Consider the following 27767-nt stretch of genomic DNA (forward strand, 5'->3'; position numbering starts at 1 on the left):
CTCGGTGCATGTTTAACAAGTTGAATTATAATAAAACTAAAAAGTTAATAAAACCTGAGATAACAGATGTACTCAATCTCTAAGAGTCCAAAGAATCATTGCTGCTGTTTTAAATTATAAGGAAGAAAGGAAGGAAGAAAGGAGAAGAGGGAAAAAGGGAGGGGAGGGAAGAAGGCAGGAAAGGGAGGAAGGGAGGAGAGGGAAGAATGGAGGGAAAAGAAAAAAAAAAAAAAAAAAAAAAAGGAGCCCTTGATGAAACCATGGATTCATCAACAACAAAAAGACCAGAAACCCCAGTACTGGACCCTTTATCTGTCCGCTTCTCAGTGGGACAAAACTGCAGCTTACTTTGCTGTTCCTCACGACTCATCTACATCACTAAGACCTAAACTACCAAAGTCAGACAATGGTGACGACCACCTAATTCCACACCACCCACCTCCGAAAGAAGCAGGGTTACAAAAATATTAGAAATTTTATGAAGGTCCTTTGTACGGTTCATTATATCTAATACAGTGCTTGATAAGCATCCATTCAGTGACTTAAAGTTTCCAAATATGAACCATTTAAGCCTTCCGTTTACTCAATGCTGATTCTTAAGAATTCATCATTAAGAGAAGACACATAAGCACAGAACTTTCGATTAAAAAGTACAAGTCATGAGTTAATGACATAAAGAAGACAGTACATTTCACTGGAAACAGCAGGAGGTCACAGGAACCTGATGTCTGCTCAGATCAGGCTCACCTATTGGGATCTGCATGGTTGGCCAGAATGTTGTAACAACCAGTGATCAGTTTCTCATATACTCGAGCCAAGAACTCATCAGACTCTGCAGGGCCCAGGATGCGCTCCAAGGAGTTGCTACTGATCTCGGCGACGCTCTCAGTGCTCGACTCCAAAAGAAGGGGAAGCAGGGTCCGAATTACCTGTGGCGGGTTCATCTCATCGGACCAACTTCAAAGAAAATGGAACCATGTCAATGGATATACTCCCCCAAAATTAGCTGCAAAGGCGAGGACCGGGCAATTCAATCATTTATTGAGGGGTGAGAGCTTTTACCCCAGGCTTTTTTCCCTTGGCGGTTATTTTTTTACATAGATGTAATCATACAACTTCAAAATTTTCTTTTTCATTATTCTATCAAAAACAAAAATCATGGGGCGCCTGGGTGGCGCAGTCGGTTAAGCGTCCGACTTCAGCCAGGTCACGATCTCGCGGTCCGTGAGTTCGAGCCCCGCGTCGGGCTCTGGGCTGATGGCTCGGAGCCTGGAGCCTGTTTCCGATTCTGTGTCTCCCTCTCTCTCTGCACCTCCCCCATTCATGCTCTGTCTCTCTCTGTCCCAAAAATAAATAAACGTTGAAAAAAAAAAAAAATTAAAAAAAAAAAAAATCATTTCCATGTAAAAAGCCCATTTATTAAAATGTTAAATAATGTAAGATGTATTTTATAGAATATTCAGAAAAGAAAATGAACTGAAACCTAAACTAGAAACCCAGACAACTCTTCTAGAACTACCAGGAATCCGGACCACGCTTAAGGCAATATGATACAGGACTTCACCTGTGACCTATGTACTGGAAGACAGAGCATGCCTCCACTGGCCTGTCCCAGCCCCACAATAGCAGAGTCTAACTCCCGTGATGATTCTGGAGACACGTGATTTGAAATACATCACTGCCACCTTCAAATTCCGACCTGAAGCACCTCAAAATTACAATATGATTTGAAGCCTGCATGGCCTCTTCTGCAGGAGGGGAGGAGGTATCCTGCTGCCTTTCACATCTCATTCTAGATGAATGCTCACACTCTATTTACTCTGAAACAATACTCTGCTATCGAAGCATGCAGGAAAAGCATCATTATACAGCTCTACATCCCGTCTTCCTTTAGCTACGACAGGACGCAGGCACAGCGAGCACCGAGGGCTGGGCAGTAGGTACTCACACAATAAGATCTCCAGTCAGCCTGACCAGCGAGAGAAGGGTGTGCTTCAGGGAAGCAGCCAGGGGCAGGCTTTGGCCACAAAGTGTCCCCAAGTGAGCAGCCTGCACAGCACTGATGTAACTCTCTGAAGGGATGGTGTCATTAGCAAAGGCATTGCGCTGGAAGGGAACAAAACAGACAAGAACAGAAAAAGCGTCTACCTATCTGGGATAAACTCTCGTGTGGGGGAGATCTCGTCCACCGAGGTTTCTAGACAATGGCTCTACTCAGTATACACTATTATTCATCCTGGGAAGCAACGTGGGGTGGAGCACTGAAAGCAGTTAACAAATTGTAGTGAGTACAAAGTTAACTTAAAATTTCAAAAGTTAAAATGTTAGTACAAAGTTAAGATACCCAATACCAGGTTTCAAATCATTAGAATACATTATACTTCACATTAAGACTACTGTCTCTCATAATTAAGAAGGATCCGTATTTTGCAAAGCCCCAGAGCCTCCATTAAAATGTCTTCATGATCCTTCTGCTATAGCTCTGGGTGATGTAAATAGGGGTCACGATTACAAAGCAGGATAACAAGATTATAATATTTGGCTTTTCCAAAGAACTGTGACAACGGAATTATCTGTTAATAGAGGTAATTTGATTACAGCATCCACAAAGGTCAAGTAAATGGACAGAAGATTCTACAGTCTTCTAAGAGCCTACAGAACCTAAAAGCTACTGTATAAAATCATTACAAAAGGAGTAGGCGCCTGACATTTCTCCTAAAAAGAAAATGAAACAGTTTATATCCTCTGAGAATTCACATGCTAGATCTTGTCAGCACCTTACACTTAATACAATTCATCTTCACATCCCAGTCTTAAGCAGACGAAAAAACACACTCATAGTAATAAGGTGGTCGTCCACTTAACAGGGTAACCCAGACTTCCTAACAAAACGACCACTTGGGTACCGCTTGGGTAATTCAAGGCTTTGATTATCGATTCAAACATCGATTATCATTAGCAAATATACTGCTGCATACCAAGACCTCGTGGCAGCTAGTTTCAGCCTAAGGAACAAGAACAGAACACAGAATAGCTGGTGCTCCACATTTCTATTCCCAGAACAGACACTCACCCAGGAGCCAATGTTGGGAAACTCGTTGGTGTTGATGTTATTCCAGGATTCACACACAGCCTGCACCCAGGATGGTAAATTCTGAACCAATGTGGGACCTGGAGGCGACAGGAAGGATGAGAACTCATCACCAGAGGGAAAGAATGACACATAGTATTTTAAAGCCAAGCCCAAATGCAGAAAGAAACACCATTGCCCAAGCTGTCAAAATAATTACGAAGATCACTTAGATGGGTGTTTCAATAGCAGTACTATGTCCAAGAGCTAACTAACTGCTTAATAGCTAACAATGTCGATTATAAGGTTTTCACTTCCCATCACATTCACTTTCTAATCTTGCAAATAAAGACGACAACTGAAAACAAGATGCGAAGTGGGGGCATGTCGCTACAAGTCAGGCTAAGACCGCTCTTCAGCCTCTGCTACACCCTCTCTGGACGGGTAGCACTCTGACCTCTTCTCCTTAATACAAATCTGAGGACAGGGATTCTTAATCCACATCAAGAACAGTGTTTGATGAAGTAGTAGAATTTAATTTCTTCAAGTGAGACAGACTACCTGAACACTGAAAGGGGATTTAAAGCTTGCAATTCAGGAAAATACAAACGGCTATAAATTTAAAGGGTAACTACCGCCCTTCACTCCAGTCCTGCTCAAGTCCTTTTGCTTCCCCATCCTACATTTCTACCAGATCGTTCCTTAAAAAGGGAAGAGGTTTGCCCAGCACAAAGGGACAGCTTGCTAATCTTCCTGATCTCTATAAATAACAAATAGAACAGAGGTGCCTGGGTGGCTCAGTCCATTAAGTGTCTGATTCTTGGTTTCAGCTCAGATCACGATCTCATGGTCGTGAGTTTGAGCCCCGCGTTGAGCTCTGTGCCAACAGTGTGGAGCCTGCTTGGGATTCATCCTCTCTCTCTCTCTCTCTGCCTCTCCCTGCTCATGCCGTCTCTCAAAATAAATAAATAAACTTAAAAAAAAAGAAAAAAGAAAACAAGAACAACGATCTGTGCTAACAGCAACAGTTTAATGCTGTTGGTTTAATGATGTTGGTTTGGATCCCAGCCTCCACATATTGCAAGATGCAGGATTTCGGGCAAGTTAACTTTGAGGACTTAGTTTCCTAATGAGTAAAAGGGGATGGTAACACTTCACAGGGCTCCTGAGAAGACAGACAGACAGACAGACACACACACACACACACACACACACACACACACACACACACACACACCTGTGTCTGACACACAAAGGCCCCAGTGAGTGGTAAATGTCAGCAGGCAGGCAGATAGATGGTAGTACTCATTCTCAATGGTATTAATAGCATTACACTATTACTCAATGGTAGTAATAGCATTTTCAAATTCACTTACCCAGAGTGTTGGCCTTGCACCTACTAGAGCCAATAGCCAAAACAGCAGCAAAGCCATGCAATTTCTCCTGGGATGGTTTTTCAGTGGATCCTTCTTCATTAAAGTTCTGTAGCAAATAGGCTCTGAAGAAAAAACAGGGGGCTACATGAAAACTGAAGTAATCTACTCCCATCATAGGAGAAACTACCCTAGACAAATTGAAATACCTGTTATCTCAGTTTCCTAATCTATTAAATATAGTTGAGAGTACCTGCCCATTTCTGATCTCCTACAAATTCCAATGGGCAACTGTTTCCAAAGAATATCCCATCCTCTGAAATGTTCCCAAAACATAATTCCAGGACAGATGAGCTTGGCGAACATTGAACACTATCTACCCACCTCTCCCCGGCCTTGGAAGATTGGCAATGTATATACTGAAGGCTCTGAGAAGTACGGTTGACCTCTGAACGACATTAAGTGTTAACTGCACAGGTGCACTTACACATGGATCTTTGTCGATAAATACCGTACAGTACTGTAAACATATTCTGTCTTCCTTGTGGTTTTCGTATGATGTTATCTTTTTATGTTTTACAAATAGCTTACTTAATTGTAAGAATACAGCATATGATACCTTTGTATACAAGATATGCGCTAATCGGTTGTTTTGATGTTACCAGTAAGGCCTCCGATCAACAGCAGGCTATTAGTAGTTATGTTTTGGGGAGTCAAAAGTTCTCTGCGGATTTCTAACTGCACAGGAGGATTGATGCCCCTAACACATGCTGTTCAAGGGTCAACTATACTATACTTTCTTGAAAGCTGTTCAATTATATTTACTCAGCACTTCCCAAACTTACTTGCCAGGAACATTTATTAACAGTATACAAACTGTTGGCGTTAATTAATGGCTCCGATTAGAGCCCACAAGCTCTCAGAGGGAAGCGACTTGGTCACCTTTGACCCTGCGATATCCCTGGTACCTAGATCAGTACTTGGCACAAGCAAGCACTCACATTTCCTACTCATGCTTATGGCTCATATATTGTCAAAAATTGTGCCTCCAGCAATAGTCTCTGCTCTACTTACTCCAAGACACTCACACCCAGACATTAAACTTTGTAACAATCCGAGTCCCTTTCAGCACAAAAGTTCCAAAGAACGGGAGCTGAACAGTGAAATCCTACGGGCACCAGATAAAGTAAATGAGCATAAAGGGGCCCGGTGGGCAGAGCTACAAGGGGCAGCCACTCCTCAACTCCAGTGTGTTAATGTAACATGGGATGTCAAGCCCAGTTTTGCCAGCTCTTCCAATGTAAGAAAACACTGAAATCTTGTTTGGGAATAAATTCCCAATTTTTATACACTGAAAACAAATTCCACAATATTTAAACATCACACAGAACAAGTCTACAGGGCATGCAAATTGCCGTGTTTATTACTTAAGAAAGGACTGGATTTCAAAATACTCTCTAACTCATTAGGAAATTTTTTTCTCTAACTACCTACCATGAAATTCAAAAACATTGAAAGTTTTATCTTAGTGAGTAACAGAAATGACATGTCTGGAGAAATTGTGTTACCTTTCCTTATATCCTACAAGGTAAACGCTACAAAATATTTAAAGATTTATAGAAATCAAACTTCTCGACTCTTCCTGAACTATTTGAAAATTCCCTCATCAGGCAGTCTACAAAGAGAGGGGGAAAAAAGAAAAAACCTAAGCTGACAAAAATAAAAACAAAAAATGTGTACAATTCTGAGTCCTTTGGGATCTACAGAGTGAACAGTACCTAGAACCACAAAGTCTAGGGGCACCTAAGTGGCTCAGTTGGTTAAGTGTCAGACTCTTATTAATTTCGGCTCAGGTCACGATCTCATGGTTCTTGGGTTCAAGCCCCGCACTGGGCTCTACACTGACAGTGCAGAGCCTGCCTGGGATTCTCTCTCCCCTCCCTCTGCCCCTACGGCACTTGATCTCTCTCTCAAAATAAATAAATAAACTTAAAAAAAAAAAAAAAAAAAACCACCACTAAGTCCAATGTGAAGAATTTTCAGGCCTCTAAGGAAAGCAAACCACCGAAGGATCTAAATTCCCCGTCTTGACATCTGTGGGCAGGCAGCCTGTCACACCTAATGAACGATGCATAGGTGTCGATGAGTTGTAGCGTGGCTGGAAGCAGGTTCTTGGTGACCTCAGATGACTTATGAGGATCAGTCTCAGCGGCCATCTTGGAAAAATGCTCATCCAGAGAGACCTGGACCTTCGAGATGGCAGCATCGAGGGTGTAGATGGACTGCAGGCTTGGAATTTCATGAAGTTGCAAGATGGTGGTACAGTCAATGCTACAGAATGATGAGATCTTTAAAGATACGCAAGATACTAATTAGTTGTGGGAAAAGGCTGCAGCAGAAGCTAAATCCTGTCATTATGGACCCAAAGCTAACGTACCTGTCGAGCAAAGTATTCCTCTACAATTTCAACGTCGTACTTCACTGAGCTGCACTTGGTAGATGCCAGTTCTAAGAGAGAACTGGCATGTTCAGCCTTCATGCCCTGTTTGATAAGGTGATCCTATTTGGACAGCCAAGAAAACATGTTCAGGAGGTGGATACAGACAGAATCTAAAGCTTTCATTACTCTTAAATTAACAAGTTCCCACAAGTACAGAGCACGGTGACTTTGGACAACCCTTTGGCAGCAAGGCCTGTGTCACACTGTGGTACCTTTATCCAGCTGACATAGGAGCTGATGCGGAGACGGGAAGACCACCTCAGGGTGTGTAAGATGTCACATTCACTCATCTCAGGGGAATTCATGGCCAGCTGGTTCATGTAAGTCTTTGATGGTGGCAAAATCCCTAGGATCCTCCACAGTATCAAGAAGTAATACTGAAGGGCACAGGCCTCCTGGAAAAAGCAAAGAGCAATCACAGCAATAGCACCTGCTATTGCATCACGAGCTCCCTGACAGTGAGAACTGTTCCAAATACAGCATTTTTTTTTTAAATATTTATTTTTGAAAGCGAGCAAGAGAGAGACCAAGACCGAGACAGAGCTCGAGTTGGGGCGGGGGGAGGGGGGGGGTGGGGGGGGAGAGGCAGAGAGAGAGGGAGATCCAGAATCCCAAGCAGGCTCCAGGCTCCAGCTCCGAACTGTTAGCACAAAGCTTGATGCAGGGCTCAAACTCACAAACAGTGAGATCATGACCGGAGCCGAAGCCGGATGCTCAACCCACTAAGCTACCCAGGCGCCCCCTGAATACATTTAGAGCAGACTGTATAGAGTCTTGATTTTCAACTGAGATTTGGCTCTCAAGTCTGCTCCCCACATCTTTATAGAGAATACATCCAATAATAAAGCAGAACATGTTAGAACCCACATATAAATAATGTGCTCCACACTTGCACATTGCACAAGCCAAAATCACTGTTCTAAGACAACTTCGGCTCCCCAAGAATTTACCAAGTAACCAAAAGAGAGCAGGACATTCTGCCTCACAGGCCCACAATCAGGTGCCCCTTTCTGTGGCTCATTGTTGTCATAACTTCTAGAGGTACAGAGACACATTCATGGGAACACAGGAAAAGCTCCGGTGGGAGACTTTCAATGTGACCTATCAACCACCATTCGCTGAACGTAAGAAACAGATAATTCAATAACTGATTAGGCTCCAGAAAGAAATTTCTAGTAGAATGGCTACCAAATCATCAAACACATCCCAAACTCTTCATCATCAGCCTGGGCTTCGGTGGTCTTACCAGGGCCGTTACGTTCTTGTTTTCCTTCCTCCGGACTGTGTCAAGCTGGGATCCAGCAGCAAGCAGTGATGTCAGTGCCGTATAAAGCTCATCATATTTGACAAGCTTGGAGAAAAGAACATCACACGCCTAATATCGAGAGAAAGAAAATCATTCTGTCCTACTTTTTGAAATATTTTTCCTCCAACCCATACACTACCATTTAACCTCAGAACTGACAAAATAGCTCATTCAAATTATAGTTATGAATTTCTCACTGCAGCAAGATTCCCACTCAGGGACCTCTCCCAGCTGATGGGTTATGGTGCGCACACAAGTGCAGACTATAGAATGAGGCAACTATTTTTGTCCGTTAAAATATCTGCATGTGAACACGCCAACAAAGACAGGAAGAAGGGTCCCCTACAGCAAAAGTGGAGCCCAGCAAATAAATCTCAAAACAATATTTTCCTTCTAGAATAACCTCAAATCCTAATACAGGCCAAATTCCCTCATTACAAAAAGCAAGTGACTCCCTTTTCCCCTGCCAGACTGATTTTGGTGGAAACCATCTGACCCACATGTAAAATGGGGTTTTAAAATTCCTGGTACCACAGAATCAAGTCGATTCAAATCATCCTCTGAGGCTTCTGGGGACAGGACACAGTAGAATCTGGGTTGTGGGACAGCATCTGAAAAACAATGAGCTCGTTAGGAGAATGGTTTCATTCTCGATTCTGCTTAGTAAGTATAAAATGTAAAAATTAAGAAAACCCTTTGGACACTTGAAAACGCAAACAACCCTGGCACTACGGACTTCCGGACCAGATAATTCCTTGCTGAGGGAGGGCTGTCCTGTGCACGACAGGATGTTTAGCACCCTTCCACCTTCCAGTTTTGACAACCAAATACGTCTCCAGACGTTGCCAACTGTCCCTTCTGGGCATGGGGCCCAAGCATCCCTAGTTAAGAACCACTGCTCTAGGAGGTAACAGAGGTGCTCTGCAAACACCAAGTTAATCATTAAAATTGGACCCATAGACTAACTGCATTAAACTTAAATGGCTGTCTCCTCAATATCAACAGGACTAACTACTAAGAGATCCCAATGACAGGATCTGAGGTTTGAGGAATTTCCACAAACTCCACTCAACAGCTTACACTCCTCAGGAAGTGTGCAAACACAAACTAAAGATAAACACAAGAGGTGCTTCATCAAAAGAACGGACACCTGCTCTATGAGAAACGCTGCAGAGAATGTCATGGCTCCCATTATTTTCTGAATAGCACCCCACCATGACCCAAAAGGAAACTTAGCCTGTGGGTTAGAACCACATTCCTCTGAGAAATTAAATGTAATCACTCCAAGTGGCAAAAATCCAAATACTGTACTCTATGAGCATACACAAGAATTCCTAATTCTTATGTCTCAATGGTTTTTTGCTTTTTGTTTTTAAATCAATGTGGGATATGTAACGGTCTATTTCTGAAAATGTTTTGAATCCACTGGTATCTGCCACCTATAAGGAATAGACTAAACCTTGAGGAGTCTCCAAATACCAAATTTAATCCCCCCAACGAGAGCCAATGAGTCAGCTTCTTACTGACCATCTTTTTTCTGACCTGATGAAAAATGCTTAGACCAGTTTTCTTCTACTTCTTTGAACCCATGATAGAGAGGGGCAGTCGCCCGGCGGCTGTTGCTGTCCTGGGATCCACTTGCCCACCCAAAAGGAGGACTCAGCAAGTTATGCTGTACCTTTTAAAACACAAATACTCAAATTAAGAAAGATACAGAGCCAAATTCAGCATCTCACTGCAGGCATCACAACTGACCAACATATCAAAGACTGGGAAACTCACAAGCCAAAACAAAAGTTTTAGATTTTTCTGTGACTTTTTTGGGGAACAATCTTTTTTGCTGAAGTTTAATAGAAATAGCACTCAAGCAAACATTTTAGGAAATGCTGAATAATCCTTACCTGGGCCTCCCATCCTTGTGTTGGATCCTTACAACAAAAGAATTTACTAATCCATAAAACCTACTGCTCAACCATCATTCCTCCACTAACAAATATTCACGGTGGGGAGTGGCGGGTTGGGGGGGAACCGATGCTCGGGGCGCGGAGCTAGACACAGGTAAAGTGGGGTTATTCAAAGGATACCTGTGAACAGAGCCTATAATCCAATTTTCACAAATGCATCAAATCAAATAATCTACACTTACTGCTCCTGGCTAAGTACAAAGCGTGAGTGCACATCCAGAAGTCCGGTGGTATTCCCAAGGTTAATCATAAACCTACCACAACAAACACCTGAAACCTCAAGTAAGCAGGTCATTTTGCTTTGGATCACCACAACTCAAGAAGAGTGACACTCTCAATCACAGCCAGTAGAGCGAAAAAAATGCGTTCGTCTGTACCTGCTCGAACAGATACACAGGGGCTTTGGAGTACTGATGAAGCAGATAATCGAAGATCAAAAGGAGGCGAGCCAGGATGAGGGGCACGGAGCGCGCCTGGGCCTCCACGCTGGCACTCAACTCCTGGATGATCTGCACAAACAGGGTCAGTATGGCCCGCCGGCCTTTCTCGGTGAAGTTGTGGAAAATGAGGAGGAGCAGCTGCAGGTGCTCTACGTTCAAATCTTCCGTCTCACTGGGCACCACCCCCTGCAGGGCGCTCTGCTTCATGGTCGACAAGAACCTACCGTGGAGAAAAGGAGAACGTGTCTGGTGGACAAAGTCAGAACGCGTCCCCCACGAGTCACGGTGTCACGTGCTGGAAGAGTTAAGCTTTCTAAACCTAGGCATCAAGACAACAAATCAGGGAAGACAAGAATCTACGTGGAAAGAGAAGATTTAAGAACTCAATCCTGGCTACAAAAAAGCAAGACTCGACCACAAAACATTCCCTGTCGACTGTGGTGATAGTGTTAACACGCACTCTGCCATTTCTGACCATGAAAAGAACCGGAAGCCCCCAAAACAGTGGCTCCTTTTTTTTTTTTTTTTTTAAATTAATAAACCTGGTCAGGTAGAGATAGTTCAGTTACTTTCCCCTATCGTTTTGGCTCTATAGCTTCTTATCTTGAGAGCTTAGCCCTACAGGTTAAATTCACTACATGATAACAGTCCAAAATGAGTTGGTGCGGTAAAAAGCAATAAAAAGAAATTACACTATTCGGAGAACTTGTCAAAAGAGCTTTTATGCAAAAAAGGAATGAATGTAGCCAACTATTTCCACTGCCTCTGGCTATTAGGAAAGAGATTTGTGTTTTAATAAAGGTTTCCCTCATCCTCGTCTCTTCCCCCGACAACCCCCTTCCCCCCTTTTTTTTTTTGCAAGATTCCACCAGGAAAAAATACAGTGGGTCTTTGGCACTCAAGGAGGTTTAGGATTTCTCAAATCCAGCATTACAGCTATTTGATCACAGAATAAGGAAGAGAAAAGCAAAGCCTTTTAGGAAAACAAACTGCTTTGAAGGCTCCTAACCATGTAAACAAAAATGGCAAATATAGGTCCATCTAAAGAGGATTTCGATGATTAATCTGAGCTTCCCCCAAGTGAAGAAATTCTTTAAAAGTTGTCCAAAAAAAGACTGCAAGTCACTTGGAGTGGTTTCACGTTGAAAACAGAACAGCCAAAGACAGAGCTGGCTTTCCTGTTCCCCACCTTTCAATAAACCAGGACAGGACTCTTGAATCGGTTACATTCAGGAGTCAGGTTATGTCTCAAAACTGCAACCAAACCCCCCCAGGTGCCAAAGGATGATTCTGTTCCCAGACCATAGTTTATGTATTTCTGTTTTTTGTATTACTTATTTAATTAATTAGATAACAAATTTGGTGCTCCTGTTTTTTAAACAGCACCTCTTCCCCCAAGGCCACCGGAAACACACACTCGTCCACCCTCACCAGTTTGTGCCATCAGCAGATACCACCTCAGAGCCACGGACTAACTACAAAGAAGTCAAACAAATCAAAAAAGTACATAACCTTCTCTGCAGGGCTTCACCTGGAGTTCTCTTACCTGTCCCAAACTTTAAGGCATTCAGGGACATCTGGATCACCTTGAGCACCGGCTTTATGTTGCCAGATGAGCAAAAGGCGTGAAAGCACAGAGAGGCTTTGAGGGTGAATGTACAGGGGCCAGGGGCCCTCAGAGAAAGGCGCTACTCCCAGCTGCTGCAACAGCGTGTTCTGCCAGGAAAAGACACACAGGAAACCATTAGGAAAAAGACAGGGAATGAGGCCAAAGGTTACCAATGAGCCCTAAATGTTACCCTTTATGCTGGAGGAGTATTTTTTTTTTCTCTTCAAAAGTCACTTTTAGTAAAAGAAACGACAAGCCACAGTATGAGAAACAGTATTTTAAAAACATTTAACTGGGGCGCCTGGGTGGCGCAGTCGGTTAAGCGTCCGACTTCAGCCAGGTCACGATCTCGCGGTCCGTGAGTTTGAGCCCCGCATCAGGCTCTGGGCTGATGGCTCAGAGCCTGGAGCCTGTTTCCGATTCTGTGTCTCCCTCTCTCTCTGCCCCTCCCCCGTTCATGCTCTGTCTCTCTCTGTCCCAAAAATAAATAAACGTTGAAAAAAAAAAATTAAAAAAAAACAAAAACAAAAAACATTTAACTAAGAACTTGTATCTAGAATTTATAAAGAACCTTTCAATTCAGTAAGGAAGGGACACACCATAATGGTTTAAATGGGAAAATTTTGAATAGGTAGCTCAGAAAATAAAATATACTGATTGCAAAGGAAAAACATAAAAAAAAAAAAAAAGTCAAGGGACACCTGGGTGGCTCAGTAGGTTGAACACCCGACTCTTGATTTCGGCGCTGGAGGAGTATTTTAAAGGGCACACAGAAATTCAGATTCAGACGTGGTTTGCAGAAAGGTCACTTCGCTCAACAAACAGGAAAACTATCGAGGGAAAATTACTCATCTAACCCCATTCACAACTACAGTTAACTGGTGTCAGAGATGGGGTCCTGAAAAAGGAGAAATGCAGAGATGCAAACTGAGACGGCAGAATCAGGATGATTTTCCAAACAGGCAGAACAAGTCTGCAGAAAAGTCTTCCCTTCAGAAGCAAACTTGTGAATAATTTTAACGGCTGACAGTTTTTCTTCCATAACCAGTTATATACAAGTAATATGCCAAGTGGGGAGGTCGGTCCCGCACCTGTGGGTCCACCCACTTGTACGAACGGTATTAGCAGAGAAATCTGCCTGTAAGATGTCAAGGCACCTCCAATTAGTCAGGGCTGTGTCTCTGCCTCCAGTTGTAGCGTGTCTTTCAAATGAGCTTGACTTTGAGCTCAGTTATCTAAGCTGCAACTTATCTTCTCAAACACACACACAAACTGAGCAGGATGCCAATGGAACACCAGACAAAAGGCCTGTGTTCTCACTTGGCTTCAGAAAACACAAATCATAGTTACCTCAGGATACAGGATAGATTTCTAAGTCTGCCAAATTAAATTATGTTCTTAGGTAACACCCCAGAGGACCCCATTCCTGGGAAACAATCGTTCAAAATGTCACAGATAATCAGGAGTAGTTCCCATGTGCTGGGCAGTTATCATGACTAAGTGCCGCACACCAACTGTCACAGGCAATGCTCTGGGCCACGATGTTACCTGAGTATGCGCTCCATTCTACTGATGCGGGAAACAGAGGTCAGAGTGGTTTAAAAACACACTAAGCCACAAGACTCCCAACTGCCCGAATCAGATTTATCTCTAAAATCTACATTCTCGGGGCACCTGGGTGGCTCAGTCAGTTAAGCGTCCGACTTCAGTTCAAGTCATGATCTCTCGGTTCGTGAGATCGAGCCCCGCGTCGGGTTCTGTGCTGACAGTGCAGAGCCCAAGCCTGCTTCAGATTCTGTGTCTCCCTCACTCCCTGCCTCTCCCTTGCTTGCACTCTATGTGTGTGTGTCTCTCTCTCAAAAATAAACATTAGAAAAAAAAATTTTTTAAACTTAATGGAGTAATATTTGAAATAGTGAAATTTGAAAGAAGCAGAAAACAAGAGATGAATTGATGTTCTGATTTTAACTGCAAAACTGCATCTATCTACACAGACAGGGACTACAAAGAAACATGGAAAAACATAAACCAAGAATTTGGTGGAAGAATGTAACGTTACAATGTTATTTATAGGATTTTTTTTTTTTAAGAGAGGGTTTTTTTGTTTTGTGTCCGTTGTCTCGGGCCTCAGAGCCGCAAAATATGACCAAGCCTTCCTCAGAGCCTGGATTAGCCCAAAGGAAGAGGGCTTCCTAAGAAGTAAAAGAGAGCCATTGCCCACCAACCAAGGCCTAGCCTGAAGTGCCCCCTCCAGCCCGAGCACCCCAGTGCCCACCCTTGCTTAATGCCAGCTCTCCTGGGTTCCTGGCCCCAACCCTCACCGCTCGGGCCATCCCCCGCCCACCTTGCTGTTTCTCATTACTTCAACGACTGCCTCTTAGTGGATAATTCCCAAAAACCACATTACCACTCTTAATTTAAGTTCTGAATTTCAGACTCACATTTCCAACTACTTTCTAGATGTCTTCATCCCACTGGCCCCTCAAAACGTCATCATATTTAAAGTGGCTTTAATGGCAGTGGTAACCGTTTAACTAAAAAAGTTAATACATGTTACACAATTCTTACACACCAAATTCTTATATAGAATTCTCATATATAAAAACATACAAATTGTTTTTCTCATTGGATTGAAAGGGCTGTAAGATGCAACATTCTGACACAGGAAGCAACATAATCAATAATCACATCGGTAATGCCTACTTAACTGCTTTTAGCTTACTCCATTAAAGGAAAGCCTCGGGGAGCCTAGGCAGCTCACTCGGTTACACTCAGGTCATGATCTCACAGTTCTTCTCTTGAGTTCAGAGTAGAGGCATCCTCGGATCCTCTGTCCCCTTCACTCTCTGACCCTCCCCTACTCACACTCTCTCTCTCTCTCAAAAATTAACATCTAAAAAAAAGAAATAAATACCTGAAAAATTAAGGAAAGCCTAACGCTCAAGCTCTACTGCAGAATGGTTTCGAGGCTGGCTAACCACAACGGACGGCGAGACAGTTGTGCTGGTAAGGTGACACTGTTTTTAAAAACAAAAAGAGAAAATGGCAAACTGTGCCTCGTGTAGCTCAAGAACCCAAAGGACCATTCTGAGCAACCGTGCATAAATAAGCAATCCACAAGTACACACAACCTCTGAGCTGACTCAAACGTAGGAGTGCTCCCCGAGCACTCGGCACGGCTCCTCTACCACCAAACTAACCCTTCCCGCCGACGGCCCCTTTCTACGAAAGACAACAGCATCCTTCTGGTCTCATCCGGGTTGTAAACCCAGGCAACACCTTAGACTCTCTCCTATCCGTGTTCTTTACCCCGTTCAAATAGTTTCCCATGACCTCTATATACCATGGGCCCTCTATCCACATGGTATCTCCTATCGCCCCCTTTTCTCATGATCTCACACTAACTCAAATCATCTGGATCTCTCCAGTGCCTACCCTACCTGGCACGCAGTAGGTGCTCCATGAATACTCTATGAATGAATGAATGAACTCAGACCTCTATGGTAACGTTAAATTATTATAATTTTATACATTATAATAAATATAATAACTATAAACACAACATTAAATGGTAATAGTAACAAAGACAGCAGCTAATGTTGAGTAGGCACTAATACTATGTGCCAGGTATGTTTCTAATTTTACTCTGTGGTAAAAAACATAACCGAAAACTGACCATTTTTTAAGTGCACAGTTCTGCGGCATTAAATACACACACACCGTGCAAACATCACTACCATCCATCTCCAGCACTTGTTTATTTTTCCGAACTGAAACCCGATACCTATTAAACACTAAGCCCCTGTGATCCCGGGATGTAAGAAGAAATGTATATTTGGTCTTTGTCTCATTCCTGGTACAGAGCTCCTAAAACTCTCATCATTTCCTGACAAGGGTGAGAAGAACGTGTTTTGTTATTCATAATAAGCCCCTTTCAGCATTACCTATGTTTATAATAAGGAGGCCCCTCGACAGCTTTAGGCCAGGGGCTGACTGCCAGGGGAACCAACCCTATGATTAGAGAGCTGGAACCTTCAGTGCCATCCCCAACCAGGGCTAGAGACAGAGAGAATCCCCAATGGCCAGCAGAGCAGGACGACAATGAAACCCACACAAGGCCTGCTTTCTCGCTTGGTTTCGGAAGACACAAATCATCTTACTAGAATGCTCTAACAACAAATTTGAAAGAAAGAACAGAGAAGCCATGCCAACCAAGCACATGGCATTTCAACAGAAAGCCCTCTTCCCAAGATGTCATCTTGGGAAGTAAATAAGTAGGCTTCAATTTCTCCTAGAAGCAGGGAACAGGCCTACTGGTCTTACCAACTCGGAACCAGTTTTTTATGAACCTGACAGGTGAAGACAATTTTTGTGATGAAACTTCTATCTGCTTACTTTCACAGACTGAGCTACATTCTGCTAACCTACCTTAAGGACACCGTGTATGTCCTGCAATAGCACTCGGGTATCTTGATAAAGGTACAGGACTCTGTACATGATCCCAGAGACACAATATGCAGGGCAGGGGAACTCAATAGCAGGTCGTTAAGTTACACCAACCATCCTTTACTCTCTTCCATCATAGCAATGAAATTTGGGGGCAGAAGTTAAAGGCCCATGTTTGGAGATGGAATGAGAAGGGAGTTTTGAGGATTTGTTCTACATAAAGTCAGCGGTTATGGGCAGACAAGTTGCATGTCCACACAAGGTCTGGAATTAGTTTTTTACATGCTATGAGGGCAACATCATTACAGGAGTCTTAAGAACTCCTATTCTCTACAGAAAAATATTTCTTCCCCCATTATTTGGACAAGTTTCGGCAGGAAAAGGCCAAGTCTGTGAACTGTGAAACTTCCCTAAATAAACTTAAGATCTTAGTTATTCCCTAAATAAACTTAAGGAGCTCGTAACTTTGACACGACTTCCTGACCCTATACAGTCTGAGAAGGAGGTGCAGGCCATATACTGACTGAAGAATTTTCTTCTCTTCATCTTAGGTCAACAACTTTACCACTCTATTTATATTTCCTTTCCTGCCAAAAAAACCCCACTCTGTTTCATCTAACAATAGGTACATACAAATAGGTTTTATAGTTATCTTTTTAAGCGATGAAATAAGCTCTTAAAATGTTAATTTTATTTTTGAGAGCGCGCTGGAGTGGGGGAGGGGCAGAGAGAGAGATGGGACAGAGGAGCCAAAGCAGGCTTGGCACTGACAACACTGAGCCCGATGCAGCACTTAAGTCCAAAAAAACCAGAAGACCACGACCTGAGCTGAAGTCAGGTGCTCAAGAGACTGAGCCACCCAGGTGCCCCAACGAAGAAATGAATTTTTAAGAATTTCTCAAATAGGTCCACCTGGATGGTTCAGTCGGTTAAGTGTCTGACTCTTGGTTTCAGCTCAGGTCGTGATCTCACGGTTTATGGGTTCGAGCCCCACACTGGCTCTAGGATGGCTGCATGGAGCCTGCCTGGGATTCGCGCTCTCCCTCTCTCTGCCCTGCCCCCTCTGCATCGCTCTGTCTCTCTCTGTGTCAAAATAAACTTAAAGTGGAAAAAAAAAAAAAGAATTTCTCAAATAGCCTAGGATTTTAAGAATCAAGTTTAACCTCTTGAAATTGCTTCCTAGATTTTGTCCCTTTGGGGCAAGTGCAATCTCTTCGATTGTGTCCTGATTCTTGAGAATCCACTGAAATAACCTTAAGAATAACAAAAAAAAAAAAAAAATTTCAAAACAATCTTAGGGCAAACTACTGGAGATCTACCAAATGTAATTCTTCTAGGGGAGATGAAGGGTGGCCACAGCTAGGAATCTGCATTTTTTTAAACAAATTCCCCAGGGATCTTTATGTACACTAAAGAATGAGAACCACAAACTCTGACCGTGTTAAAAATAAGTTATTATCAAAATATGACCTTGTCAAATGTTGGGAAAGTGAACCCACAAATCTCGAACACATTGCTGGTGACAGTAAATCTTGGTGCAGCTCCTGTGTTTGTTTATTTATTTTTATTTTAGTTTTTATTTATTATTTATTTAAAGTAATCTCTACACCTAATGTGGGGCTCAAACTCACAATCCTGAGATTAAGAGTCGCACGCTCCAGCAACTGAGCCAGCCAGGTGCCCCACTGATGTAGCTACTTTAGAGAGTAGTCCGGCATCACCTGCTTACAATCACATACTCCATATCCTGCCAATTCCACTCCCAGTTCTCTACCCAAGAGAACCCCTTGTTTTATCACAGGAGACTTCTACAACAAAGATCACAACAACAACTGGAATAGCAACAAAATCTGACACAATCCAAAGGTCCAACAGTGGGAGCAGAGGGGAGCTGGTAGAGTCACAAATACAATGGGACAGCAGACAGCAGTCAAAGCAAGAACTTCAGAATTAGCAATAATATAAATGAACCTTGGCGACATAGTGCTAAATAATATTAAGTGAAAAAAGAAAGCCTAAAAAGATTATATATAGCATGGTATCATTACTATAATGCTTAAAACAATCAATTTAAAACTTTAACGACTACGAATATAAAAATAAATATATATAGGGGCACCTGGGTGGCTCAGTCGGTTAAGCATCGGACTCCGGCTCAGGTCATAATCTCATGGTAAATTCAAGCCCCGCGTTGGGCTCTGTGCTGACAGTTCAGAGCCTGGAGCCTGCTTCAGATTCTGTCTCCCTCTTTCTCTGTCCCTCTCCCCCCCAACTCTCTCTCTCCTTCAAAAATAAACAAACTTCAAAAAAATTGTTAGTAAATAAAATACATATATACATATATATGTATATGTATGTATACATGTATACGTACATGGATATATAATATATAAATAAAAATAATGAATGAAGGAATCGGAGATGCAGGATTCAGAACATCACCTACCAGCGGGGAGAGAAAACCCTAAGATTTCAAAACTTACAATCAAGATCCTAGGCTTTATTTTTGTGGTGAGTTTGCAAATAGCAGTCTATCTGAAAACACCTACTCCTATAATTTGAATGATTTTTTTTTTTTAAGCTTATTTATTTATTTTTAAGAGAGAGTGCGAAGAAAGTGCAAGCAGAGAAGGGGCAGAGAGAGAAGAAGAGAGAATCCCAAGCAGACTCTGTGCCATCAGCACAGAGCCTAATGTGGGGCTCAAACTCACAAACCGTGAGATCATCACCTGAGCCAAGATCAAGATGTTTAACCAACTGAGCTACCCAGGCGCCTGAATGATTCTTTTAAAACACACATTTCAACATGTATTTCTTAGATTACTAATTAAGTTAAGCATCTCCTACGTTTGCTGGCCACGTGTATTTCCCTTTTTTATAAACCACTCTCATCTATTTTGTCCACTTGCCTACTACGACAGTCATCAGGAGCTGTTTTCATCATTTTTCCTTTTAAGTTTACTGAATGACTTGGGGATAAAGAACACATTTTCTCTTCCCTAAAATGATCCTCATCAGGGCAGTGGGACATAATAATCTCTCAACACTCTTTCCAGTGAGGGAGTCTCCAGGATAAACTATGTTCCTTTGCGACTGGAATGCTACAGCCTACTGGGAGCTGACACAGACAGCGCTTGGCCAAAGGGTCACAGTGCACACAAACCTGCAGGTTGGGCGACTGAAGATCAGAAGTTACCAGAGAATGGTTGAAGTGATAGAGAGCAGCAGCAAACTCTTCATCTGATGAACCTTGGAGGCAAATAAGAAAACCAATGACTCAAGCAGCCACTCGATGCATTACACCGCCCTGGCGACAGCCAAACCCCACCGGGGAAAAAAACCCGCCAGGCACCAATCCTGTCTACTGACCCTTGAGTCCATCTTTGTCCACCTCCTTAATGATACTGGCCAGGGTGGCCATGTGGTGTTCTGAAAGAGACACACTCAGGTAGTTTCGGATAAAATTATTCCGTGAGTTCAGCATGGAAGAGGTAATGAAGTTCAAAATGTTGGAAGCCAGACCTAAGAACTAAAGAGAGCACAAAGAAGTTCATGTAGGTTCATAAGCCCAGAGTGCCTCTAAATCCTCAATCTAAATAGAAATAAAACATGCCCATAGAGCTGATGGAACAAATGCAATGAATTCAAGTCAGAGTTTAAAGCCCCTACAGTGGGAGTGGGGCTAAGCTTAACTATGACAATCCTTCCCACCTAATTCTTCCAGTTACAAAAAATGGCACCAGTTGAACGCAACAGACTTCAGAAAACTCCATGTGAAGACAGAGGCTTCTGCACAGACAGACTTGCTTCTTTCACTCCTCCAAGGCCCTGTATTTGTTCAGCTCGGGGACATTATTGGAATAAGGAATTCGGAAGCCTGTATGATCATTATACACACAGGGAATTCCCAGCTGCTTACTGCTCTCTCAAAATGAAACTGAATTATTGTGTAAATGTTTTATGTCCACAGCCTTGACTAGACTAAGCTGTATGAAAGTGAGGTCTGTATCTGACGTGTCTGCTTTAGAACAGGGCTGATAGTACATCATCTCGAAATACTGCTTGAACAAATAATTAGCGAGCATTTAATGACGTACCACACCTATGCTAAGGGCTCTTCACTTCTTCACAACACCCTTAAAGGCAGGTACTATCACTCCCATATGACAGAAGACAACGCTGAGGCTCGGAGAAGTTTAGATTCTTGCCCACAGTCTCAAAGCCAGTGAGTGGTAAAAGCTAGATTCAAACTCACTTCTAACTCCAAAGGCTACGTTACTAACCCTCAATCAGAGAAGCAACACCAAGGGTACAAGTTATTTAATCAAATGCAATCAGTACACTCAGGCCCTAAGTAAAAATACCTTTAAACATGACAGTTAATTAACCAATCTACAAAATGTCTGAGTTCAAATGGTCTGCTCTTCACACCCCTTCTTCCCATTTCTCCCTCCCCTAAACTTCAGAAATCCACTCTTACCAACTCAGGATCTTTGCGACTAGCCAAAATGTTGCCCTTCTCACCAGGGGCCTGTTTACTGGGGCTTTTAACGCGAGGCGAGCTCTCCAGTGGAGGGGGCGGGGGAGGGGGTGGAGGTGCCACTTTCTCCTTACTGGGGGAGATGGTCTCCTCAAACCATTGCCCCAAAATAGGCTCACTGTCATCATCTGGAACAGAGAAAGAGAGAAGTAATAAAAATAACACAATGTAAAAAATTTTTTAGCACACCTGCTTTGTAAAACAGTCTACGTCAAAAGGAACACGAGGATTATCTGGACTCGGTGGGAGTAACGTGGTTTCATAAATTTGTCAATACTCCTCTAAGTGTGTAAGCAAACCAGAAGCGTTTTATGGCACATAAATTATACCTCAATAAAACTGGTATTTTTTTAAAGGAGTCCAATGAAGAAAGAACCACCTCACTTTACTGCCAACAAGCCAAATGTTTTGAAAAACAAATGTTTACTTGTCCGTGGGTTATAAAGCCCAAATTAAGACCTGGGTGGCCCAATCAGTTAAGCGTCTGACTCTTGATTCTGACTCATGTCATGATCTCGCAGTGGGTGTGGAGACTGCTTGAGACTCTCTCTCTCCATCTGACCCTCCCATGCTTGTGCACACACACACCTTCTTTCCCTCTCTCTCTCTCTCTCTCACAGACAAGAGACAGGACACACACATGCTCACGCTCGCTCGCTCACGCTCTCTCAGATACACAAATAAAACTGCACCTTTCACGATACTATACACTGCTCCCACAAACCCAATTATAATGAACTGGAGATATTTATCTCATTCCATCTCTCTCCAAACAAAGGCAGAAGGGAATGTTCATTTTGCCCTGTTGTTCACTGCAACAGAGTGGAGTTTCTCTCCCTACGCCTCCCCACACCACGCATCTATGACAACAGCCAAACCAATCACCTTACACACAAATGGGTTAATGCAGAAAGAAATGTGAAACGAGATGTATTTTGATCTTGGAGGGGAAAAGATGAAAAGCAATCTGGGCTTCACTGAGAGTAATTTCTACCATCCATTTTTCCACAGCTCAACTTACTCTTGAATAACATGTCACCTTTGAGGGCACAGAAAATCAGGATCCATGCTAGGCAGGTGAAAATGGCAAACAGGAAACTAACGGAAGGGAGCCAATGGAGAAACTTCCTGTTGCAACTATCTCCTGGGAGATGGAAAAGAGGCCTCTACCTTGGCTGCTGTCCTCCTCTGTGCTGCTGAAATCATCCTCATAGTAGGTGTTTGAGTCAGTAGAGGCACTGGCATCACTGCTCATGGAGCCCTTCCTCTGACGCTGCAGGACACAGGCCTAGGAAAACAGCAAGGTTTTAGAACCAATGGTCACAGAAATGGAGCCGCCCTACTTCACCTCATTCACCACGTAAGACATTTTCTCCGTGTCTTCTTTCTTCCTCTAAATCCAAGAAAATCTCTTGGGGTGCCTGGGTGGCTCAGTCTGTTAAGCTTCAGACTCTTGGTTTCGATCAGGTCACGATCTCACATTTCATGAGATCGAGCCCCACATCAGACTCTAGGCTGGCAGCACGGAGCCTGCTTAGGATTCTCTCTCTTCCTCTCTGCCACTCCCCTGCTTGCACTCTCTTTCTCTCTTTTTCAAAATAAATAAATAAACTTTTTTTTTTTTTAATTAAAAAATAAAAATATGACCGCTGTCACAAAGAACCAAGTAGCCATGTGCATCACAAAGTTGACAATCAGGGGGCACCCGGGTGGCTCAGTTGTTTAAGCCTCCAACTTCAGCTCAGGTCCTGATCTCACAGTCTGTGAGTTCGAGCCCGCAGTCTGTGAGTTCGAGCCCCACGTCGGGCTCTGCACTGACAGCTCAGAGCCTGGAGCCTGCCTCAGATTCTGTGTCTCCCTCTCTCTCTGCCCCTCCCTTGCTCTGAGTCTCTCTCTCTCTCTCTCTCTCTCTCAAAAAAAATAAAAATAAAAATAAATAATTTTAAAATAATTTAAAAATCATTTTTTTAGGGGCGCTTGGGTGGCTCAGTCGGTCCAGCGTCCGACTTCGGCTCAGGTCATGATCTTGCAGTCTGTGAGTTCAAGCCCCGCGTCGGGCTCTGTGCCGACAGCTCGGAGCCTGGAGCCCGCTTCAGATTCTGTGTCTCCTCTCTCTTTGCCTCTCTCTGACTCATGAGCGCACACACACGCACTCTCTCTCTCTCTCAAAAATAAATAAACATAAAAAAAAGCTGACAATCAGTAACGGATTCACGTGTGGAATCACTGAAGCTTTCCTCTCATCTTCAAAACATTACCATAAATTTTGAGTTTATGAAGGTCACGGCGTACAGCCTTTTTCCTCCTGAGAGGGTTACACGAGATCTTCCAAATCATCCACGGTGTGACCCCACCCACCTTTCTGTAGGAGGTTGACAGCAGTGTCAACAGCAGGTTCGTCAGTGGGACAGAGTCGATCAGCCGCTGAATCCTCTGGATGGAGGTGCTCTGGGCCATAATGCTCAGGACTGCCGGGGAACCGTCTGTCTCCCAACCCTGAAGGGAAGCACGGCAAAAGAGAATTACAGATCCAACGGCGCAGAAAGGAACCCCGTGATCAGATGGCTCAGGGCAGCCTCCCCAGGAGCGAGGCCAGCGTCGCCGTGCTGACCCCCTGCGTGCAGTCCCTCACCTTGTGCAGCGCTTCCACTTGCAGGTCTTGAAAGAGAGAGGTTAACAGCGTGACAGCGTGGTTTGCCAGGATGACCGACAGCACCCCGAAGCCCTGGTGCCTATACAAAGAAGAGGAGAAACACAACTCACCACCTTGGAACAGGGGATCTTGCCATTCGGAGGTCCCAGACCCCTTTCAGAACCTATGAACCTTGCCCCGGAGGGAAGAAAACGCACACACAATATGTGCATGTAATTTCAGAAGCTCGGTCTCCCTGAAGCCCACCCACGGCCCGCCTGAGGATCCACAAGCTTCAGGTTAAGCACCCCAAGAGTAAAAGAAAGACTTCCAAGTACACGGCATTTTGGAATTTAAACTATCAGCTCGAATCGACCGGGTGATGTATAGATGCTGACATTCAAAGGTTGCTAGGACATTTGAAGTCATTCTTTTGAGAAGAAAAAAGTTAAAAATTGCCAATTTCTGTAAAATATCTGGGCACAAACCAAAGAGAATAAAAACGAAGACTGACACACTGAATGTAAAACTTTCTTTCTGTCCAAATGGCCACATGACAATTAGAATATCTAATATACAAAAAGTGCACATAAATTAGTAAGAAAAAAGGACAAACACCAAAGAGAAAACTCGGGCAAAGGACACAGGCAGTTGCAACGGCACTAATAAAGAAATACGAGTAAGAGAAATGTAATACCACCTTTCTCCTTTAACGCTGGGGCACCTGGGTGGCTCATTCAGTTGACCATCCAACTTTGGCTCAGGTCACGATCTCACAGCATCGGAGTTCGAGCCCCGCGTCGGGCTCTGCACCAACAGTTCAGAGCCTGGAGCCTGCTTCAGATTCTGTCCCCCTCTCTTTCTGTCCCTCCCCGACTCGTGTTCAAAAATAAACTTTCTCCTTTAACATTAGAAAACGTGAAACCTAACAATGCCCACTGTCAAAGATCTGTGTCTCCCTTTCTCTCTCTCTGTCCCTACCCCACTTGTGTTCGGTCTCAAAAATAAACTTCCTCCTTTAACGTTAGAAAACGTGAAAACTAACGATGCCCACTTCAAAGCGGACCTGGGGAAACGGGCACATGTGCACACACAGCTGCTAAGTAAGAATGCAATCAGAACAGTCTGAAAAAACATTTCAAATTTTTACATAAGTGTGCCCTTTGTCCTAACATTCATACCTCTAGGTATTTACCCCAAGGGAATAATTAAGCAACTTCACAAAGATTTATGTTTTAAAAGATTTATCAAAGCACAGTTTATCAAAACCAGAAATTTCATACACCCTAAATAAGTGTTTCAATAAGGTGATTAGAGTCAACTATGGCCTATTTACATAGTGGAATGCTTAGATACAGTGAATCCCTAATACGGGCACTGAGAAAACGTCTACGATGTTTTCTAACGGTGATCCTGCTTCTGTAAACATATACATTTTGAATGCGTGCACAGAAAAACATCTGGAAGAACGTTCATCGATTTGGGTGGTAGAATTGGGGTGATTTTCCCCCCTTTCTTATGGTTTGTAACTTACACAAGGAACAGGTTTTCTTCTTAAATCTTAAGAATAGCCATTTTTTAAACATAACTACTTTTTTTTTAAGTTTTATTTACTTATTTTGAGAGAGAGAAAGAGAGAGAGAGAGAGAGCGAGCAGGGGAGGAGCAGAGAGAGAGGGGAGAGAGAGGATCCCAAGCAGGCTCCGCGCTGTCAGCATAGAGTGCGACGCAGGGCTCGAACTCATGAAGCATGAGCTCACGACTTGAGCCAAAACCAAGAATCTGACGCTTAACCAACTGAGCCACCTGGGCGCCCCATAACTGCTACTTCTATGAGCAGACCTTTTGGCATCCTCCCACTTCCCTCTACAGTACTATGAGCGCAGACACTCACAGAATTATAAACTACTATTCTCTCTAATGTGCTTACCTCCCTTCTTTGCCTAGTGTCTACTGTCTACCATCCCAACATCTTTTTCAGATTTCAGTTCGCTTAACACCTCAAAGAAGCCTGCTTTGATTTCTCTGACCAGGCCAAACGCCCTTATTATAATACTCTCTAGATACAATTTGACATCTCTCTTCATGTTTCTTGGAAGCGTGTCCTTTTTTTTTTTTTTTTTTTTTTTTTTTTTGGTACATCACAGCATTCCAGAAATGACACAGAGCCTGGGACAGAGAAGACAACTCGGTGAATGATTTGTTGACTGAGGTCCAGAATTTGACTCCCTCCTTGAACTCCAGACACCCATGCCAACCGCCTCCTCTACATCTCACACAGAGAGATGTGACAGTCATCTCAGAGTCGGCATGCTGAAGATGACATTCTGTGTTTCTTCGCCTTCCTGCCACCCCACCCAGCTACTCCTGAGCTGGTATTCCCAGTCTCCGTAAATCATACCATCCTCCGTCAATTACACAATTTTTTGTCTCCTGCCAAAAAAATGCTGAGGTCCTATTTTTCACACTCAATATCCAAGCCATCGGCAAATCCTGTCAGCTGTACCTTCAAAACACATACCCCTTGGACCTCATCTCTCTGCCTTTCCCACCAGCTCTGTCATTTGCAGAAATGCATCAGCTTCCTACCCGCCCTCCTTCCTGCCTTACACCCTGCAGTCTGTTCTCCTCACAGAAGCTGGCTTCTCACATCGCCAATAACTAGTAAGTCAGATCGGATCACTTTCCTGGGGAAAACCCTCCATGACTTACAGATTACACTTGGCCCTAGGAGATCTGGCCCCGGGCTACCTCTCTGATCTAATTTCCACGCTCCCTCCTGGACGGCTCCACTCCAGCCCACACGGACCTAACTGATCCTTAAAAATGCCAATCAAACCTCCATCTCCAAACCTGAACAATTCTACCCCCAAAATCTGCATGGCTCGCCCTGCCACCTCACATATGTTCTCTCTGTCTTGTCTTCAGAGCTTATTCCTCACCACCCTAACTAAAACACCAGCCCCTGTCACTCGCTAGCCCCTTGCTCTGATTTATTTTTCTTTATAGGACTCCTATGATAAGTTATCATGAACGTATTAGTGTATCTGCTCACGGTCACTCCAGTTAGAAAAGAAGCTCCACTGGGGCGCCTGGGTGGCTCAGTCGGCTGAGCGTCCGACTTCGGCTTAGGTCATGATCTCGCAGTTTGTGGGTTCGAGCCCCACATCGGGCTCTGTGCTGACAGCTCAGAGCCTAGAGCCTGCTTCGGATTCTGTGTCTCCCTCGTTCTCTGCCCCTCCCCTGCTCATGCTGTCTCTCTCTGTCCCAAAAATAAACTAAATAAATAGAAATGAAAAGAAGCTCCATCAAAGCAAGGACACTGCTTTAAAGAGTGCTACGTCCTCCGTGCCCAGAGACAGCCCAACATGTGGTAGGGACTGAATAGCAAACAAAACCCAGAAATACCTAGGCTCAGAAAAGAAAACGTCAAACCACATGGAAGTCATATGTCTAACTTCTCTCCTAGCAAGCAGGGCTTACTTCGCCCAAACAGATGCAAACATTTTAGGAAGCAAGGCAGGGCGACCCGACAGAATCCTCTTTAGAGGTTAAACATGCAGTGAGCCATCAGCTGAAAGTTAAACAGGCCCATTACACAAAACACAAGCACTGTTTTCTGATTTGACCCTCATAAAAACCCTGAAATAGGGGCACCCGGGTGGCTCGCTCGGCTGCACTTCCGACTCTTGATTTCGCTTCAAGTCAGGATCTCATGTTTGTGAGTTCAAATGCGCTCGCAATGGGCTCCACACCAATAACATGGAGCCAACCTGGGATTTTCTCTCTCTCCCTCTCTGCCCCTCCCCAGCTTGACGCACGCTCTCCCTCAAGATAAACAAACATTAATAAATAAATAAATAAATAAATAAATAAATAAATAAATAA

At 43.5% G+C, this 27767-nt stretch overlaps 1 protein-coding gene across 12 annotated transcripts in view; it reads right to left on the minus strand.

The window, feature by feature from the left end:
* The window catches only part of UBR4 (ubiquitin protein ligase E3 component n-recognin 4), a 133073-nt gene that overhangs the window by 88889 nt on the left and 16417 nt on the right, over positions 1–27767 (minus strand). For all 12 annotated transcript variants that reach the window (XM_045475863.1, XM_045475864.1, XM_045475861.1 and 9 more), the window contains exons 12-29: positions 23881–23980; positions 23607–23744; positions 22419–22536; positions 21189–21376; positions 20078–20237; positions 19872–19957; positions 12200–12369; positions 10591–10873; positions 9792–9927; positions 8781–8860; positions 8190–8318; positions 7156–7338; positions 6881–7003; positions 6562–6791; positions 4447–4568; positions 3074–3171; positions 1949–2106; positions 748–957 (exon numbers count right to left, since the gene is read on the minus strand). In XM_045475863.1, coding sequence (XP_045331819.1) covers positions 748–957; positions 1949–2106; positions 3074–3171; positions 4447–4568; positions 6562–6791; positions 6881–7003; positions 7156–7338; positions 8190–8318; positions 8781–8860; positions 9792–9927; positions 10591–10873; positions 12200–12369; positions 19872–19957; positions 20078–20237; positions 21189–21376; positions 22419–22536; positions 23607–23744; positions 23881–23980 — 2712 coding nt within the window. The remainder of the gene's footprint in view (positions 1–747; positions 958–1948; positions 2107–3073; positions 3172–4446; positions 4569–6561; positions 6792–6880; positions 7004–7155; positions 7339–8189; positions 8319–8780; positions 8861–9791; positions 9928–10590; positions 10874–12199; positions 12370–19871; positions 19958–20077; positions 20238–21188; positions 21377–22418; positions 22537–23606; positions 23745–23880; positions 23981–27767) is intronic.

This window comes from Leopardus geoffroyi, chromosome C1 (assembly GCF_018350155.1).
Source record: "Leopardus geoffroyi isolate Oge1 chromosome C1, O.geoffroyi_Oge1_pat1.0, whole genome shotgun sequence".
NCBI lineage: Eukaryota > Metazoa > Chordata > Mammalia > Carnivora > Felidae > Leopardus > Leopardus geoffroyi.